The sequence below is a fragment of the Crotalus tigris genome, unplaced genomic scaffold (genome assembly GCF_016545835.1).
Source record: "Crotalus tigris isolate CLP2741 ecotype Arizona unplaced genomic scaffold, ASM1654583v1 scf7180000019154.1569036, whole genome shotgun sequence".
NCBI classification, from domain to species: domain Eukaryota; kingdom Metazoa; phylum Chordata; class Lepidosauria; order Squamata; family Viperidae; genus Crotalus; species Crotalus tigris.
This window is the reverse complement of record NW_024097404.1, coordinates 631319-644123: the sequence shown is the minus strand read 5'-3', so window position 1 is coordinate 644123 and position 12805 is coordinate 631319. Positions and strand designations below refer to the sequence as shown.

At 38.3% G+C, this 12805-nt stretch overlaps 1 protein-coding gene across 3 annotated transcripts in view; it reads left to right on the top strand.

The window, feature by feature from the left end:
- Positions 1–303: 303 nt before the first annotated feature.
- Positions 304–12805, top strand: part of RYK (receptor like tyrosine kinase) — a 34669-nt gene continuing 22167 nt past the window's right edge. The window contains exons 1-3 of one of the 3 annotated variants that reach the window (XM_039360070.1): positions 304–721; positions 6931–7052; positions 8212–8311. In XM_039360070.1, coding sequence (XP_039216004.1) covers positions 505–721; positions 6931–7052; positions 8212–8311 — 439 coding nt within the window. In that variant the 5' untranslated portion in view covers positions 304–504. The remainder of the gene's footprint in view (positions 722–6930; positions 7053–8211; positions 8312–12805) is intronic. The other 2 variants (XM_039360069.1, XM_039360068.1) reach the window with 2 other exon arrangements.

Genomic DNA, 12805 nt, shown 5'->3' with positions numbered 1-12805 from the left:
CCAGCAGGCATCAGAGGCTCTTTTCATTCAAATAGAGCTTCCATTAACGGTTCCACTTAGGTATAGGGTGGAATAAACGGATACCTTTTTGTGCTCAATAAATTGTGCCAAGTGAGGTCCAAGTGCGAGATTTTGGAAAGGCACTACTGTGCTTTAGAAATCTGACAAGAGGAAAAACAGGGTGATACTTCCCATTACGACTGAAAAGCACTTTCCATGATTATGTTAAGGTTCTTTCGCGCAGGCGCAAAGAAGAGGCAGCGGGAAAGAAGAATGCGCATGCGGAGAAAGCCGGGCCTTGCCTGTCCTCGTCGGATGTGCTGGTTCCGCGGCCGGAGGGGCGGGTCAAGGGAGTGCGAGCGCGAGCGCGCGCGGGGGGGAAGGAGCTCATGAACCCGGCCCGGAGGGCGCGAGCGCGCGTGGCCGGAGTATGAACGGTTGTCGAGTGTGAGGCCTCGGGCCGGGACCCGGTTCCCCTCCTCAGTGGGGAACCGGGGGCAAGCGATGGTGCGGGGCAGCTGGCGGGATGGAAGCTACGACGCTGCCGCTGAGTCGCGGCTCGTCCGCCGCCTCCGTTCCCTCCTGTTGCCGCTACTGTTGCTGATGCTGTTCCCTCCCGCGAGTTCCGAAAGCCAGAAGGGACCGCTTCAGTCACCCATTCCCGCCACGGGACCGGGCCTCAGTGTTTATATGAGTCAAGAAGAGGTGCTGCGCCTTATCGGTGAGTGAGAGGCGGATGTTCACTCACACTTGGGTTTTGTGCGCGCTCCCGTGTGTTGTATGTGAGTGAGTGAGAAGGATTCTGACGTGTAATCAGAGTCTTCTTTGGTGGGAATGGTTTTGCGAGGACAAGGGAGAGTGCCCGCCGTCAAAGGGATTAGATCGTGTGGGAGGCTAGTGGGTTAAATGGCGGGTGTTCCTCCTGGATAGAAGTCGGGATTATTCCTCTTCCTCCGGCCGGGCTATCTCTCCCATCGCCTGGCCCCTCGTTCCTTGTTGGGCCTTGCTGCATTAGTGCAACTTAACCATCTTTGTGCCGTGAGCACACCGCCTGAGATGGGATTTCGGGGTGGAAACAAATGCAGCATGTACGTGACTTTGCAAGAGGAGAAAGAGTGCCCGTTGTAGGTTTAGCTTTGCGTTCTGATGGTCACTTAAAAATGCTTCTCTGAGCACTTTCCAAATTCTGTCGTCAACAGCCGGCTGGAGTTATTCTCCCTTGATTTTGCTATCCAGGCAAAATCACCGTAAAGTTGAGAGCACTCGTACTTTGCAAATTATGATTTCATTTTGCAGAAACTAATGACTTTGACAAGAAATAATTTCTGTTTCCTATTGACAGGATGTTTTTACAGTTCCTTCAGAAGAAATAATTTAGAGCAGAAGTTAAATTCCCCTCTTGAATAGTTTGATGGCTTCAGAAACAAAACTCTTATCTTTACAGCACACATACCTAATTGTTTCATTAGTGGCCTCCTCCACCATTCTGGATTTGTTTATTCCATGTGGAGAATAAGTGAAAGATAATGCCTCAATATTTAAAGCACTTAGTTTGCATAATTTTAATTAATTTGCCATTTAAGTTGGCAGAGCATTTTTTGTAAACAGGACAGTCTTAATTTTGAATAAACACTAAGTTTTGGTTTGTTTGTTTGTTTATTGTTTGTTTATTTAGTTTGTTTATTGGTGGCAAAAGGTAGCTAAGCTCCCTCAGAACCTGCATAAAACATGAAAAGAATACTAAAACTATTGGCATGTAGTGGGAGGGAATTGTGTTTGTGTTTATGTTGGGGACTGAAACTTGTTACTTGGCAAAGCTTAAGTGCAGTTAAAATAGATATTGGATAAACAAGAATAGATCCCCATTTGACATCCATTATGATGGAGATAGAGTCAGTGAGGAAACCGTAAGTATCATGCTTTATTCTTTATAAGTATTCTCACAAAATAGTATCACAGCAAGCAGCAATCAATAGAGGTTGCAGCTAGTTACTCCCACATTCTTTTTCTCAGGATTTATGAAATTTTATATTATAAATTATGAAAGCAGCATAAAGAGATTCTCATGGCAAATGTGATATCTTAGTGAGATAGCAGAGAATGATGCAGTAATCAAAAGTTGGATAGCCAGGTTTAAAATCAGTTTATTGTCCTTAAGCAAGGGATTTGTTATATAGGTGGTGTGTGTGTGTGTGTGTGTGTGTGTAGTTGATTAACTGTGCTTAGAATATATGTTGGATGGTAGTTGAATGGATTAGATTTTTCACCTTTTGAAAATACAGGGGATATTTCAGAATGAGAATCTTTTCAGCAGTTGTATTATTGGTCTGCATTTGTAAATAAAAGTGATAAAAGCATTTTTTCCTGAGCAGCATGTTGGTAAATTAACCAAAAGTTGAATTCTAAAATTTGTGCTCTTACTCAATAATCTATATTACAATCAGTATAGGTTTTTATCTGAATTTTTCCATATATGACAGAGGGAGAGAGAGAGAGAATTTATTGTGTATCATTTGAGTTGATTGGATAATTGAATCAAATTGAACAAATAAATAAGCTGCCTCTGACTTTTTGCAATTTTCCCATCTTACTACAACATTTTGTGCCACATTTTAGAACTTCTCTTTGGTCTCCTGACCCAATAACGTTGATTATGCTTCATAACAAACTATAGTAGTTCTTTATCTTAGCCATCAGATATGCTATAAATAAAGTAATAAATAATAATTTGAATCTGCCTTACAGAGCAAACATAATTCAAAGTTTCTCAGTTCAGACATAAACACAACATTGGTTAATTTTTGTAATTACTTTCAGTGATTAGTTGAATAAACTGATAAACTATGGTTTGTAGTCTGCGTTCAAACAACACACTAAACCAAATCAAAGAGCCGAGGTGGCGCAGCAGTTAGAGTGCAGTACTGCAGGCCACTTTAGCTGACTGTGTTCAGCAGGTCAGCAGTTCAAATCTCACCGGCTCAAGGTTGACTCAGCCTTCCATCCTTCTGGGGTAGGTAAAATGAGGACCCAGATTGTTGGGGGCAATGTAAATATATATATACATTGCTTACTGGTGTACACCGCTTAGAGAGTGCTTGCACTTAAAGCGGTATATAAATCTCATAAATAAATAAATAATATGCCTAATGCAGAACTTTTTCCCTGGAGCTCAAACAATTGGTCATGCTACTAGAAATCTAGTAAGTTCTGAATTAACATCTGAAAGACACATAATTGTCTATCCTTTACTTGGTATTAAATGTCTGAATAAAATATTGGATATTAACTTCCTACTGGTTTTTATAATTCCTTTTCTCAACTAAGCTTACATGAAATCAGAAACCATGAACATTTGACAAAAAGAACTACAAAGCCCAATTGCGTTATAAACAGTCATACTGAAATTTATTTAAACATCAGTATAGCTCACAGATCTGATAGAAACCAGAGCTTATCACACTACATGTGCAACTACATGCATGCATACATATATGCTAATGATGCTTATCTCTTTTATAGCAAGCTGTGTTATGTGTAGCACAGAAAAAGAATAAGGAGCAAATTAAAGGAAAGAGAAAGAAAAATGAAATACAGTTAAGACTAATTTACACCAACTCCATTCATAATACCTGACTGTACTTTTGTTTCCTTTCAAATCTTTTTTGCTTTCATCATATCTGTATACTGATTCATGTTTTGCATGCTCTTCTTTAAATTTAACTCCTCTCTTTTTGAGTGCCTCATTAATTTAGAATAAGCATTACTTTCTCAGACTTTTCCATCTCCCAACAAATCCACTCTTCCTTCATATATTTATTTTGCGGTTCATTCCTATTTCATTCTTTTTATATGACCCAACTCATTGTTTGTATTGGTCATTTTTTTTTTAAATACTCAGTCTGAGCATTCATTCACTTTCAGTATACAGGTAGTCAGTTAACAACCACTTGTGTATCTACTGTTCAAAATTACAAGGTGATTAGAGTAGTGGTTATACCTCCACAGTCACATGATCACAATTTGGGTATTCTGTGATCATGTGATTGTGATTGCCAACGTTCTGTTTTGGCTACCCATAAGTAAAGAGAATCTGGTAGGGAAGATTGCAAATTGCCATAGTAAGTCTCCCTCATCCATAAATTATTGCCTGCACCCTCTGCTTTGTGCACCTCCCCTAGACTCACTATACTTGTGCCATACTCTCTGACCACTTGCACACACTCCCTGGCCATCCACACACCCTCTCCCAGTTGGCAGCAGCCATCCCAAGCTGCACTGCCATTAGGCTATGCCTCCCCAACCATCTGCACATCTTCTTGCTCTCTCTTCCGTGTATCAGCAGTCATTTACTTGCCTGCTGGGCTGCTTTTAAATCACCTGGAACTTGCAACTTCCTGCTGGCTCCTCCACTGATTTGGTTGTTGGAAGCCAGCAGGAAGTTGTGAGGAGGTACTCACTTAATGACCTACATTTTCACTTAAAAGTGACAGTCAGGATCACAGGGATTGCCATCGCTAAATGATGCAGTCATGTGACATCACTTTACAATAGACAGATCCAATTCCTGGTTCAATAGATGTACATCTCCTTTAGAAAATAAATCAATTCCATTTGTATGTCCATATTCTTTTCCATATAGGTCGTCCTTGATTTACTGTTCAAAGTTACAATGGCCTTGGAAAAGGTGCTTTACAGCACATAAAACATTTTTGGCCATTGTAAAATATAGCACCACGCCAACCCCTCCCCACCCCACCCCCCACCCCGCAGTCATTTGATTGCATTTTGGATGCTTGGCAACTGGCTCACATTTACAACCAATTGCCAAGTGACTTGCAATCATGTGATTACAATTTACAACCTACTGCATAGAAAACCTTTGGCAGGCTGCAGGAACAAGCTGAAATTGTGGAGATTTTTGCATCATTTCTAGAGCTGAAATCCATTGGCAGACTGCACAAAAGTTTGAGAGAAAAAGAGCTGCCTGCTGGGAAAATTTTAGTTCCACAGAGTTGAAATCCTTTGGCAGGCATTTTATCTGAAGACCTAGGAGGTTGTTTAACAACCAGAACTGGAAATGCCAGGATTGCAGTTTTTAAGTGAAACAGTCACATGAACATTTTGTTTAATGACTGCTTTAATGAAGATGTTGTTCCTAATTGTGATTGGAAGTTGAGTAATATCTGCATCATTGCTTACCATGGTAACATGCTATGTCCATTTTATGAAGAAGGTTATTTATTTTTTTATAAAGTTTGGCAAAAAAAATATGCAGTAGCTGCTATTATAGAATTCTGCTCTATTTTTTTTTCTTTATTCTCTAAATTCCCTTTAGTGCTTCAGCATTCAAGGTCCCCTTATCATAAAATTCCCAAAACTGCTTCAAAGTCCAAGTTTTGTTTTTCCATAGGAAAAACTACTGCCTACATAATTTTCATCTTTGTAGTATAAACATGGTGTGATACTTTTTATTTTTTCAAGGTCTGAATTTCTACTCAAACAAGTACTACCAGTGAAATATTTCTTGACTGCTGGTTCTTTAATGTTAATAATTAATTCTAAAACTGTCTACTACTGACAGAATTGTCAGTTCTGTCACTAGGTGCTATAACTGTCATTAGTTTGGGCTTTATATTTACTCTTGGTCCCATTTTTTTCACTGTGCTTATTGACTTAAATAATATGAGCTTCCAGATCATTTGAATTTTCAGCTCCCAGAGTAGTATCATCAGCAAGGTGCAGGTTATTCATTTTCCCCCCTCCAGTTTTAACTCTATGCTCATCTTCTTCCAATCCAAGTTTCCTCCCAATATTTACAGTGTTGTACATTGAATAAATAAATAATCTTTGTGCACCCCTTTTCTGACCTGGAGCAAGCCTGTTTTGCCATGTGCCGTATGACTTTTTATAGGCAGGTCATAAGGACAGTGAATTGTTAAAAATTCTCATTTTCCTAAGAACATGGTCAACACAACTGAAGCCTACCTGTGATCAATAAAAAATAAATTGATATACATCAATCCATCCGAAATATTTCTTATGTTTTTAATTTGAATTTTTAGAATCTCACTTTTCATGTAGGACTTTTAAACTCCTGTACATTATTTTGATAGCATATGAAGTTAAATATATTTTAAAATAGTTTTCACACATTAAGTCTCCCTATTTGATATTCTTCGATCATTGTGCTTTTTCAGTTATATGTCTCATTTCTATAGATAACCATCAAGTCCTGTTACTTTCTAATGTGATAATGACAATAGCGCAGATTTAACTTTTAGTAGCTTTTGTAAATAGGAAATATCTTCTAAGGTATCTTGGATGTTGACACTTCTACAGATAGTGCTCAATTTATGACTGGTCGCTCAGGGACCATGAAAGTTAAGAAGGATCTCCCCAGGGCCATTTACAACAGATTCAAAGTTCCAATAGCCACTACCACTCCCACAGTCACATAATCACATTTTGAGCTTTCTGTTTATTTCCGTTTTCTGGCAAAAAATTGTAGTCACTCTCACCATCTTGTATTCTGATATCATGTCTGCCTTATGCACTTGACCTTCACCATTTTCTTGTTCCCATTGCTGATGAGGTATGCCCAGCCTGGGTGCTACAGGGGGAAGAAAGCAAAATGCAGTCCTAGGATTTCAGTTTGCCAAAAACATCTTTGTACAGCACCACTGGGCTGGACTGGGGAGTGGTCTTTGTGCTGCAAAAAAATTAAAATGTAATCCTGTTGTGCATTGTGAAAACAACTATTGTAGATTTTGGAATCTGGTCTCCCAATTCCCATAGACACAAGGTCTCATTATTTGCTGTTACATTATCTGTGGCATTACATTGTAACCAGCTAGTTTTTTCTTGAAATGATTTTGCCACTTATTATAACTTTGCTTTCGGTCTTTTTTTATCATTTTAAAAAATATTTAGGGATCGATGCAGAACTTTATTATGTGAGAAATGACCTTATCAATCACTTCGCTTTGTCATTTAATCTACAAGTACCAGTAGAGACAAACAGCCTTCATTTCACTTGGCATGCGAGGTCTAAGGTAAATAATAGCTATTTTAAGTTTGCAAAATAATTGATTGTGTAGCTACCATGTTTTCCGAAAATAAGACGCAGACTTTTTTTTTTTTTTTTGCCTCCAAAAGAGGCACTAGGTCTTATTTTCAGAGAGTGTCTTTTGTACTCTGCAGCGGTAGTACTGACAGTCCCGCCCAGCTGGCCCACTTCTTCTGAGGCTGAAGGAGCAGCTTCATTCACGCTGCAGAAGAAATGGGCCAGCGAGGAAAGGCAGGTGTCGATTCATTGGAGGTCTGGTAAGTGGATGCGGATCATGTAAGGCAACTCCATCCTGCCACCCCTGCCCTAGCTTGATTTTTAGGTGTGTTCCTCACCCCAAAACTAGGGCTTATTTTTGGGGTAGGGCTTATATTGGGCCCACCCACAAAAATCAGCCTAGGGCTTATTTTTGCAGTAGGTCTAACTTTCAGGGAAATATGGTATAACTGAAGTTTGTAAAAAAAAATCACTGTAAATTTACAGAACCTGCTATCCTGATTTGCTTAGTGTCAGAGGGCATGTGTATTCCTCTTAGGTTATTGTGTCAGTCCTTTGAACTGAGGGTTTTGGCATGAATCATGTCTAATCACAATCCCATATAGGGATAGTAGAGTTCTTTTGTGAATGTATGAGCTTTACATTATTCCAGATGGAAATCCGTGTAGGTTCATATCTAGTACGTATAAATGTATTTAATTCAATTTTGATAAATTATATAGATAACAACTCAAATAACATCCATTATAAGTGAAATAATGAGTGAGATATGTCATATTTCTTGATTTTTGCTTTAATTATTTCAGTGTAGTTTAAAGATTAAATATTTTATTACTATTCCAACATTTATGTTTTGGTGCCTAGTTTAATAAAGCAAAAAGCATTAAATATTTAAACATTGAGCACATTTATGAAGAAATGGATAAGTATTTTTTTCGATATAAAATTATTTTCCATTCATTCTCTTTGATTATTCCTCCTTCTTGGTATAAAAGTGACTTAGCATTATCTTATTTTTTATCTAAATCTTTCCGTCAGATATGATGTTGGCACCTAGCAAACAGGTTTTTTGTTAACAGTGTAACTTGAAACAGATAATCTTTATTGAACATATTTTTAGTTTGATATTTTTCTGCATATTATTACAGATTGAATATAAACTGGGATTTCAAGTAGATAATCAGTTGGCTATGGATATGCCACAGGTAAATATATCTGAACAAGGAGAAGTTCCTCGAACTTTGTCAGGTGAGTGCATTTCCATTAGAGCTGGCACACAACAGAATACAGGTAGTCCCCCAGATACGAGCGTTTATTTAGCGAGATTTCACAAAATTGAGGTTACTCAGAAAATGTACTTACATTAGAAATTCAGAATTGTGATCAAAAACAGGCCTCTGTAGCCATGTGACTTGGATTCAGTCTCAGTTGCTGCAGTGGCCATTTTAACTCTGTAACTTGCTTGGGCCTGTTCGGTCTACGAGAAGCTGGAAGTGAAGGTTTTTTTGGGGGGAGGGTTGTTCCTGGTCACGTGGCCAAACAAGATCTGGTGATTTTTGCAGCCAGCACCGACCGTTTGTTTTTGATTTCCTGGAGCTGCATGGAAGATATGCTGCTTGTTAGGCTTGAGGACTACAGTACTGTACTGTAGAGAGCTAGAATTACTTCTGTAAGTATTTTAAAATATTCTTTTTTGTTACTTTATAGCAGGCATGGCAAACTCACAATGTCACATGACATCGCGTGATGTATTGTGACTTTTCCCCCATTGCTGGCAATGGAGTGGGCGTGGTTTCGGCGTGACGCATCCGGCCCGTGGGCCGGCAGTTTGACATGCCTGCTCTTTAGTGCTGTACTGTATTGTTTGTAATCACTTTGGGAGCTGCTCTGTTTTTTATTGTATTTGTAAGTACATTACTTTGTAAGATTGTTTGTCTGCATTTGCAAACAAACTTACAGCATGTGGCTGCTGCTGCCTCCTCTCCCTAGCACAAACCCCCCAGAGATTCTGCTGACTCCTTACTGAAGGAAATTTTCCCCGCACCCCATTTTGGATTTTGCCTAGAGAGGCTTGTGCTGATCAGGTGCAGTTTTTTTTTTTTTTAAAGGTTTTTAAATTAAATTGCCTCCAGAAGTTGTGGGTGTTCCTTCACTGGAGGCTTTTAAGAATATGGTGGAGAATAGATAATTGCTAGAAATAGAAGTATTATTATAACTAGAAAGATAAGATTTGTAATTAGAATATTAGATTTTGGTATGAGAAGGGAAACAGGAAAATACTAAGAAGTTTGAATAAGGGAAGCTTTTGGTTACCCAATTATAACTTACTTTGAAATTATAAACAATAGAGACATTTTGAACACTGAGGAGAAATTAAAATTTAAAAAAAAAAAAACAAAAATAGGCTATGGATTGAACATATAGATATTAAGTGCAAATGTAATTAAGATATGTTTTGATTAGAAAAGTTATCTAAAACATTATTGATATTATGAGAAAAATGTAACAAAGATCTTAATATTCAATTGTATATTTATTAATAACAATAAGAATTGTATTTGCCTAGTGTGGGAAAACAGGTACTACCGGAAGAAGAGAGGAAACATTTGAAGGTATAATATTGTATCTAGATTGAAGAAGTTAATATATATCACTGAATTACTAATAGATCCAGACAACACATTGTCTATTTGGACTGGGAAAACTAGAAAATTAATAAAATATTTATTAAAAAAATAGAGATACTGGATAGGCATTTATCAGAAGTACAGTACAGTACTATACTCTCTTGTGAGAGCAGTGGGTTAGACTAGATGGCCTCAAGGTCCCTTCCATCTCAGTTACTGTTGCAAGCTGACAGTTCTGTAAACTCTACCCTCATCTCCCTCTGCATGCCTGCCTGGAGACGCTTAAAGCAAAAGCTATTTTAGTGACAACTACAATTTGGAGAGTTTTCCACCCCAACCCTGAAGAAGCTTGAGCTGCCTAGCAACATTTTTTTTTTTTTTTTTAAAGCCTGCTGCCTGCTTGGGAGGCAATTTATAATACTGTAGTTCCTGAAACCTGAAACAGCTGATTTGCAGCCGGAAACAGTCTGCAGCAGGAAAAGTCAGTTCAGGCAGCATCGGAGGAAATAAGTCAAATCTTTGTTCATTTAATGACCCATTTGATTCAGTTAATGGGTTTGAATTTAAATTGTTGTAATATTGAGTCTGATTCATTTGACAATTACGAGCCTAATGGGCAGGCTCTATTAGGCTCGTACCTTGGGGACTCCCTATATTCAAATACTTTTAACAGTTTACTTTGATGGGTGGACTACTAACTCCTTGAAAAGCAGAAACAAGAGCATGATCTACTCTGGTTTATAAACATAATAGCAAAGGAAAGAGATAGAGTGTGTGACTTACACAACAAATTGTAATTAAACTTTATACAGGTAGTCCTCGACTTACAACAGTTCATTTAGTGACCATTCAAAGTTACAACAGCAGTGAAAAAAGTGATTTATGACCGTTTTTCACAGTTACGAGCTTTGCATCATCCTCATGGGCAAAATTCAGATGCTTGGCAACTGCTTCATATTTATGACAGTTGCTGTGTCCTGGGATCATGTAGTCCCCTTTTGCGACCTTCTGACAAGTAAAGTCAATGGGGAAGCCAGATTCACTTAACAACCGGGTTACTAACTTATCAACTGCAGTGATTCACAACAACTGAGGCAAGAAAGTTTGTAAAATGGGGCAAAATTCATTTAACAAGTATTTCATTTAACCATAGAAATTTGGGGCTCAATTGTGGTTATAAGTTAAGGACTACCTTTATATTCTGGCCATTATACAATTTGCCATCAGGTGAATTCTATAGAACTTTGCGTAGAGTTGGAAATTAATGAAACTTATCCCAGACACAGTCATTGTATTAGAGCAGTGGTTCTCAACCTTTCTAATGCCGTGACCCCATAATACAGTTCCCCATGTTGTGGTGACCCCCAACCACTTATACATCACCGGGTGCCAGGGGCGTGGCCAAAGAAAAAGGGGGAAAAATGGCGGACAGCCTTGTTTGGCGACCCCCATGAAATGGTCGTTCGACCCCAAATGGGGTCCCGACCCACAGGTTGAGAACCATTGTATTAGAGCATCTGTTGCCTCTTATCTTCTTTTAGGAAATTGATTTTGCTTCCAGTTTTGCATCAGTTATCCATCTTCATATGCAAAACATAATTTAAAACATGTTCTGTTTATAAATGAACTGATATTTCATGCCAATTTATCCACATTTTGTTCTTGAGTTATTATTTCTATTTTTTTATTACATCTTGCATTTAATTTGTTGTATCCTCAACTATTTGATTTTTATTCTTTCTGAATAATAATTAAAATGTTGCAATTTGATTTATTCTAATTTATAATGAATGGAATCTAATCAATTTTTGTCTTCCTTGAAAGAAATGTGAAGTATTTGTGGGGAAGGCATTTTTTTTCCAGAGGTAGCTTCTTACATTAATTCATTTTTATTGCATTCTAAATGGTAGGAAACTAGTATTTACTTCCTTGAACTGCAAGAGAAGAGGCAAGTAAATGTAATAATAATAAATAAAAATTGGTAATTTTTTCAGGACTCTTATTCAAAGTTTATTTTTAGTTACAAAACCAAACATTATTACCCCTGCATCTTGGATGAATAATAATCAAGGAAATCTGTTACCTCCTTTTTCCATTGTACTTTGATTTTATTGATTGATTGATGAAAAAAATTATATTGCCATCCAGCTTACACAGGGTGACTCAGAATGGCTTAAAAATTAAACATCTATTTTAAGCTCCTAAACACACACCCATCCACCACCCCTGCAGGGGCAAAAAAGACAATCAAACTAGCCATTTGATCAGCTCCATATCAACCTGAGTGCCCAGGCCTACTGACAGAGTCATGTTTTCATGATGTTCCAGAAAAAGTATGGGGACAGATCCTATCTCCATAGTAATTATATTCCCTAGGGCAGTGATGGCGAACCTTTTAGAGACCGAGTGTCCAAACTGCAACCAAGAACCCACTTATGCATTGTCAGGTGCCGGGTGGGTATGGCCCATTGGGTGGGTGTGGTCCATTGGGTGGGTGTGGCCCATTGGGTGGGCGTGGCTGCAGTGGTAACAGCAGACTGTGTGAGACTAAAAAGTTCAATCAATCATTTCCAACTTTGCAAGATCTTTTTTTTTCCTGCGAGAAGTTGAAATTGACTGATTGGATTATTTTTTTTTTGTTTTTGCACATGGCGGCGGGGGCCTAAAGTGAAAAGGTTTTATAGAACCCAGCTAAAGGCCTAGGACTGGGGCGATGGCATGCATGCCCAGAGAGAGGGCTCTGAGTGCCGCCTCTGGCACCCATGCCATAGGTTCGCCACCTCTGCCTAGGGAAAGAGCCACCACAAATAAAACCTTTTTTTTGATCCTAGTAGATATTCTTCCACAGGAAGTAAATGTACTTCCTATTAGTATCATAATAGGATGCGACCAGGAATTCCTCAGTTTGTTTCTCCAGTAGCAAAGGGATCAAATAGCTTATCTGTTTGAGTAAAACCAAAATCTCTGAGTGCTTCTGATTGACATTGACCAAGAAAGTGCCATCTTTTTTTGTAGCTCTAGACATGATAGGTTAGAGAAAAAGTCTAAATTATAGTTATATTAAATTTTTAAATAATAATAAAGTGTTGAAAGTATATAAAACAATAAGATAAAC